This window comes from Aptenodytes forsteri, unplaced genomic scaffold (genome assembly GCF_000699145.1).
Source record: "Aptenodytes forsteri isolate BGI_AS27 unplaced genomic scaffold, ASM69914v1 Scaffold72, whole genome shotgun sequence".
Lineage (NCBI taxonomy): Eukaryota > Metazoa > Chordata > Aves > Sphenisciformes > Spheniscidae > Aptenodytes > Aptenodytes forsteri.
In genome coordinates this window covers 2,283,294-2,290,993 of record NW_008796193.1, presented here as the reverse complement: position 1 = coordinate 2,290,993, position 7,700 = coordinate 2,283,294, and the positions used below count along the sequence as shown (strand labels likewise).

The window sequence follows — 7,700 nt, the reverse complement described above, 5'->3', positions numbered from 1 at the left end:
ATGGGGCTGCAGCAGTGGCCGGGCGATGCCGTGGCCGCCTGCCATGGCTCCGGTGCCTCCGAGTGACACGGCGATAAAGAAAATAGTGAAATACATTCAGTGTGTAAACGCCAGGGAATGAGGTTATCACTTGCGGCACTGCAAAGCGCGGCTCCAGCCATGGAGTGCTCGTAGCAGAGCCGCGGGAGGAGTCGGGGGATGCACCCCCCCCCCCCCCGCACCCAAAGTACATCCAGGGGCAGGGAGCTGCCGCGGTGCCGGCGATTTTAACATTATGCCTTCAGATGCTGTACCTCTTATTTAGCTTTCTGAGCCGTGTTTTAAAAGAGTCGCTGCATATTTTGTGTATTCTGGGAGACAAACAGACACATAAAACTAAGAAGAAAGAACACGTAAATATTGCGGAGTCATCTGTTTCCAATAGGGTGTGTTTACATATTAATGTGCAATACAAATTTGTAAACATGAGCATTTGAAACTTTTGTAGGAACTGATACTGGCCTTTTCCCTTTCTGCAGCTTTATTGGAACAGCATGTCCCCCCTGGCCCCAGCCACACATGTACATCGTTTTAATACTGGATGCATTTCAAATGTTCTGGGTGCTTATTTGTTCTGGTCTATCTTGCTATCCAATCCTCGTTTGTTTTGCATAATTGTGATACAAATTATCATCTAATTACAGACCAAACCTCAGAAGATCAAATGTAAACCAAGGCACTTCCATCAGAAAAAGCTACATCTGACGCTCCCTCTACACGTTTGGCTTCTTAAATTTGGGTGAAACTGGATAGTAAACTGCACTTTGATTAAAAACATTATCGCTGGGGGTTTTTGTCTCCTTGGTTTTTAAATCAACCTCCCGGTGTCGGAGCACCGAGCCCATCCCATGCCCCCGCGTCGAGTACGGGCGCGACGCCCTTGGTACTGCCAGTTTTATTTGCCGAGCGCTATAAATGTGATCAGATATTCCCGAGTAACCTCAGACTCCTCTTGGGAAAGGTCAAATGACTAATAGCGAAGAATGTTCAGCAAGTTCAATCTTTAAAAAAATCTTTGATGATTTTCTCCCTGTTCCCATTTAAAAATAGCACGGTAACACTGGGTTTATATTTGTATTCACCCACTAAGTCTAAAGAACTGTGAACTTTTGCAATTGCCACAGATTTCCAAACAACGTTACGGGGAGGAAGTACAAAGCAGCATGTAACGTGTTTGTATTTACAGGCGCATGGTCCCGCTTGGAATATTGACCTCGATTCCCCCAGTTTCACATTTGATAACTAATGGTTTATCATACTGACTTACTCTCTCGAGTTCTGCCCCTCACCTCTCACCAGCAGCCCTTCTACAAAGCACCCCCAGAAAGTAGCGTGCAGGTTATCCACTCTTTTGGGCACAGTTTTTCTCATACAAGCAGAACCATCTACGTTACCGTGTGAGCGATTCAGCTGAATTACCATTGCGGGTACGGAGACCACTCCCTTGCTGGGATGGCCAGGGAGCCTTGGCCGGCTCCGAGGTGACAACGTGGGATTCAGGACAGAGACCTATGACTGCCTGAAAATACCGATTTGTTTTGTAAAGAGCCACCAGCATCTTTTTTATTTGTTACAGTGATATTTGAAAGGATAAACCAGGAGATAAAAGCAAAGGAAATAGAAAGTAACCTCAGATAACCCAGATCTGACAGTGTCTCTCACGTCGTGCTGACCTCTCGTACGGACCTAATTAGCATTTATATGTCTGCCTCACCCATGTTGATGACCGCTGCATCCTCCCCGGAGCTCGGTGCCAGCACTCAAGGGACGCGGGTGCCGGTGTCGCGCATCCCTTGCAGGGACCAGGCTCTGGACGTGTTTTCCGTGTGGCTGTGATCAGGGAGGGTGGCAAAAAACGGGCTCCTACAGGACCAGGCGCATCGAAACCCAACCCGATTCCACTGGCATTAGCTGAGCAATCGCTGTTGGAGCGTATCACCCCAACGCTGGGTTTGTAGTTTCATACCAAAAGGCACAGAATAAACAAGCAGCTCTGGGAAGCCCCGTGCCCGGCTGCAAACGCGCTGGGTAGGAATGAAGTGGGTCCCGTCAAAGAGAGCATTTGCTCAGCTGCAGTAGATGGAATTTATCTCATCCAAATTTAAATATCTATCGCTGTAAAATTGTCCGTACTGAAAATATCTGTTCTACTCAATATCAGTCACGTTTTTAACTAGACAGACACTGATCTGTTGGATCACCAGCTCATGGCCAGCAACTCTGGAATATCTTATGCAACTGCAAATATTTGGAAAATTGGAAGTTACCCATTGCATCCACCCACAAATCCGTGACTTCCAGCTCCCCAAAAGCATAACCACATGTGGGGGCCGGTACTCGGTCACTCAGCCCAGGAGATTCGTCCCGGGGAGCAGAGATGTGCAGCGCTTTGCAGAGCCCGTCCCAGCGCCTGCAGTGCACTCGCCCGCGGGAACTCGGCCACCACTGGTGATGGGTGATGGCTTGGAAATAAGGACTCCCGAATGAAAAAAAGTTTCCTTTTTTTTTTAATAAAAATAGTGAGATAAACTGCTAAGAAACAGCACGAGAAAGCAGGTTTGTTCATTTTTACAGTTGTACAGACCGTTTAGCAAGGCAAGCGCGGCCCACCGTTCATACTGGTATCGCTAGGGGCTCTGTGAACACTCAAAGCAGATAAATTAGGGAAACCAATGTTGGTTGATTTTTAGCAAAGTCTCATGAAAGTAAAAGTGTGACTTTTTGTTATTTTAACAGCTTTTGATGGTGCTTGTTCTGTTCTTAATTTGTTGTCTCTTATGGATGAAAATAAAACCAAAACTCTGATACCAACTCGATTCTTAAACCTGCGCTTAATCCCTATATAGTGCTGTGTTATGTTTGTAAATACAGAATTCTCTTATCTTAATCCCAAAATGCAGCCAGTCCCAGTCAAGCATTATTTTCAAATCTCTGTTATATATCAAGTAATAAAATTGGCTTCAGGTAGGGACTGAGCATTGGTCAAATAAAGAATAAAATCTGTGCCCAAATTTATTGTGAGTTATATTGTGCCCTTGGGAGCTAGAGATTATTTACAGGAATAACAAGAATATCCACAGGTTATAATAAAACAAACAGGACTTTTGGAAGGAATTGAAAATCTCATGTTTCGGGGCCCGTAGAGTTGTAACTCTCCAGAAAGAATCTGCGTTCTCCACCGGACCGAGCCAGGAGCATCCCTGCCCCTTCCCTTGGGCACAGGCTGGCGGATGCGATCCCAGGTGGATCTTCTGTGTCCCCCGGGGCTGAAAGTGCTGGGTAGGAGGAGCGTCCTGCAGGGCTCCCGGAGGTGTTTCATCCCACACAGCTCTCTGAGATGTATCCCCCATGTCCCCCAGCACGGACCCAGCTCACCATGGGGGAGATGTGTGACCACCCGTCCTCTGTTCCTTCCCACCATGTTGTCAGCGCTGGTGCCGCTCTGCGCTACCACCTCCTGGAGACCTCCAGAAGCAGGAGCATGGAGAGGAGGGCTCTTGGGGCACCCCTGCATCAGGCTCCACTGTCTCATCCCCACAAGGTGGGAAGACATCTGTCTTTTATCCCGGCTTTCTTCACCTCGGCAGCAGGTACTTGAATTTACATCCCCACTCCGATAACTGAGTCATCTGGGTCCTGGAGCAACAAGGCACTTTCATGTCATTAATTAGGACCCATTAAAGCCAAGGGAACCTGAGAACATGCTCGAGCACTTGGCCAAATACGGCTCCTTTGCTGACTCAAGGTCTCACATAGTCCCTTTGAAATCAGTGGGAAAACTCAAGTAGGGTGAGCAGCAGCTCACTAGGGCTTTGAGCTAACTAAAGGCAAGCTAGATAGAGAGTTTCAGGAAAACATATCTGTAGAAATGTATACGTCTACGTTCCCACTTCAGAGTGCAAATATGAAAAAGGTGACTGTACAGTTTGCTCTTAACCTACAACCATGACATAAATATGACCAAAAGGTATCGCCTTGCTGTGGATCATCTCAGACCCTCCGCGCTCCCGGGTCCTCCACCCTCCCAACAACACGACACGTTTGCCCACAAAAAAAGTTAAATGCCTAGACATACCGCTCCTGTACCATGCAGTATTTCATAGTCAATAACTCGCAAGCCCTTGGGTATGAAGGAAGGAAAGGCTTGCTTTACATATCAATGCTTAGAAATATTATAGAATTCCACTAAAGGCAATGGTTAATTGTCGGGTGCCAGTTAGAGTGATTACATCTGCCATCTCTCAAAGAAGCTGGAATGCTGTCACTCACTTTGAAATGGCTTGCTGCATTCATCAGTCTGGATGGCACGGAGAAGTTGTAACCGTACAAGCCATATGGAGGATGTAAAGAACAATTAAGTGCTTCCCGAGCAATGGGACTTGATGGGAAAATGTTTCCAGATGCATGTAATCCGTACAGCATTTGACTAGCAGAATTGGGTACTTGTAGACATTGCCCGTTCAAGTCTTCAGCTTTAGCATTTTTCAGATTGGTTATGCCGAGGGAAGATAGTTTTGGCATATCCACCGTGAAGTGGGGTACAAGATGCGGGTTGGTGCCTCCCAGTTTTTCATGGCTTGGAAAGATGAGAGACTGTTGTCTTAAGAAGCTCGTAGGACAAATCTTGTAGTAGAGGGGCACGTTGAGGTTGTGTAGGTAGGTCTCGGGGCACGACACGCCAATGTTGCTCGCTGACAAGTGAAACGTAGGAGGTGAGCACGATGGAGAAAGCAGGGGGTTGAGAGGAGAGGGCGTCCCGCCGCTGGAGGTCACCGGCGAAGAACTGGACCTCCCACCTGAAAACGAAAACAGAAATCGTCCAAGCTGGGCTAGCTGATGTTCACAGCCAAGGAACCCTTGGAGGACTCCTGCTCCCACTCTGCATCTCCCCGCTGCCGGTGTCTGTCCAAGCACAAACCCGCTCCAAAAATCAGCTCCTGGAAAATGGGAAGATCTGTCCATCGATTATTTGTTGTTGTTACTTGGCACTTGTCTAAGAACGATATTCACACATGTCTCATCCCATTCATTTGACCGGGACAGCTGTGACGTTCAGCTCCACACATACAGGTACCTGCCGGGTCTGTGCCTCGCTATACGACCGATACCTTCTCCTGCTATACATACGCCATGGCTATTTTAGGCTCCCTATTTTTCGTGCAAATTACAGGCAGCTTTTTCCCCTTGTATATAAGAACAAAAAAACGTATTCAGCCTGATGGAGAACTTTTTTGTACCTTCCTGCTCACAGGAATTGACTAATTTTACTTGGCTTCCCATGCAATTTGAAACAGATACCTGAATACTATAGGTGTCTCCAGAAACTTTAAATGCACGTGTCATTTTAACGTTCTCCTTTCTGAAATGAATCAATGAACACTTTCATAATTTAGTAGAAAAGCAACACTGGCTTGCTTCACACGTGTGAGCGCTGCCGAAGCCGCTGGTGTATAACATCACTGTTCAGCACCGGCTCGCCGCTCCTCCGGAGCAACACGAAGAGCAAAAACTGAGAGGCGACGGCTGCTCTGGCGTGGGAATGGTGCTCCGGAGCGGCCGTCCCTGGTGCTAAACAGATGCTGGTTTCATCTAACGCCATTTAAGAGCTGTATGTCTCTGCTGCACGTTCGTTAGGGCGTGGGAATGGTGCTCCGGAGCGGCCGTCCCTGGTGCTAAACAGATGCTGGTTTCATCTAACGCCATTTAAGAGCTGTATGTCTCTGCTGCACGTTTGTTACCACATTCTTCTAGAGGTTTTCTTCCCCCCCCTTATTTTCATTTCTTACCAAAGTCACTGGAAAAGGAAGGAAGGGAACGTGAGTCCATTTTTGCTCTACGTTTTTCTCTATTTACATTTAATTCCAAGTGCTATACTGTCTGGATGTGATCTGGTCAGGCTTTACATGCAATCAGCAACACAGAATCCACTGTATAACCACGCCACATCTGCTAGTATATCAAACCTTAAAAAAACACGAAGATTTTGGACGTGGCGCAAGTTAATTTTGCAAACTCCCAGCAAACAGAGTAGCTCACAGCTTGGGTAACGCGCAGGCAGCACCTATTCGCAATAATCCGGGAAGGTTTTACGGCTTGAACGTCTCACCCTTCCCCGCTGATGTCAGCGGCTGTTTCAGTACTGACATCAGCAGGAGTGGATGCAGGGCAGGGATCCGGTCCCCTCCCGATGTACACGTCCCCTGACGTCCTCCCAGGACTCAGGGACTTTCGGTCATGTAAAATGATGTGATTGAGCCGATATTTGTGAGTGCGAGGCAGCGAATGAGTCCCTGTGCAGCTGGCTGTAGCAGAGCAAACGAGTGTTAGTATTTGCTTCGAGGCACCCTAAGCAATAATATCACGCAACTTCCAGCACAAGTTTGGGAACGGGGATCACAGCGGGGAGGACGGAGCAGCTCAAAGAGCAGATTCTTTCTGCCATTTCTATTAGGCTTAAAAGTCCCAAGTTTATGGCCAATTCTTTCTTCAGCATATTGTTCATGCTTTCTTTTAATTTGCCTTCTGGTTTGGGGGCTTCAGGATTTCTATTTTTCAGCTTTTCTTCAGAAATACAGTTTTATTATTAGTGGAAATGGAAATTTTGTTATATTTACATCGGTCCAGGAAATTGACCCTGAAGGAAAATACCAATTACATTAAGACTAGCAAAAAACTCCCAGGAAGCCCTAATATTTTAGCAGCTGTACAATAATCATTGCAGTTGCTGTTCTCTCATTCCCCATCGCAGCCCATCCACCAGCTCCTCTCCTCGGACCCGCGTCGCAGCCTGCAAAATGGGTTCAAAAGGGGCTTTTTGCAGAAGGTCTTTTCTAAATTAAAAAAAATAATAATCTAGCTCTCTTTACAACCCGGTAAGCCTCTTAATTTCTCCCGAGTCTGATTTTTTTACGCCTCCGCATTTCTACGCCTGTACAGCCTGGATTTTTGCTGTGATTTTTGCAGTATTTCCCTGCAGAGACGGGAACGATTCAGTGTGCCCCAACACAAATGTCTTTGAGGAGTTCCTAACATAAATAAGAGTTAAACTGGCGACTTTAAACCCAAACTGGAGCCCTCCAGCGTGCAAATGCTTGCTTAGTTTTTTTCCTTCGGCGCTGTGAATAATCAGTTTTCAAATACTATTTCCAAAAGCCGTTTTTCTGGAAGAGGGCTGTAAGAGGCCGATGTGCGCTTGTCAGGCGGAGGGAAATCGTTTTCCCTGAAAAACTTTTCCCTCTTCCCTGCATTTCCGCGGAGTTAACGGACTGTGGGACTGCTACATCCTAAATAAGAGGTAATTTTATTTTCTGTTGCATAATGCGTTTGTTCGCACGGAAGGAGCAGGCTAGAGGAGACACCAGTCGTTATTCTCACGTTTCGAGCTAATATTCTCAAACGGGTTGGAAACAATTAGTGTAACAGGATCAAAGCCGTAACGACCCGACTCTACATTAGCCTCCCGCATACTCAGATATTTTTTCCTGCGCATCCAAATCCGATTTCTGCCAGGTGATGAAGCCAGACCGCGCCCTTGCCCTTCTCCTCCCGGGGCGAGCGCTCGGCTCCTCAGATCGGTTCTAACAGGAGTTTTTGCCGAAAACGCGTGGAATCGCCTTCCCAAAGCGTTACGTTGGCCGCCGGTTCGTTTTCTGGACCCACCT

General features: G+C 47.1%; 1 protein-coding gene across 1 annotated transcript in view; it reads right to left on the bottom strand.

Moving 5' to 3' along the window:
• Window positions 1-4,224: 4,224 nt before the first annotated feature.
• Window positions 4,225-7,700, bottom strand: part of TBX22 (T-box 22) — a 7,468-nt gene continuing 3,992 nt past the window's right edge. Inside the window, exons 3-5 of the mRNA XM_009288108.1 lie at window positions 7,622-7,698; window positions 6,654-6,673; window positions 4,225-4,835 (exon numbers count right to left, since the gene is read on the bottom strand). Coding sequence (XP_009286383.1) covers window positions 4,225-4,835; window positions 6,654-6,673; window positions 7,622-7,698 — 708 coding nt within the window. The remainder of the gene's footprint in view (window positions 4,836-6,653; window positions 6,674-7,621; window positions 7,699-7,700) is intronic.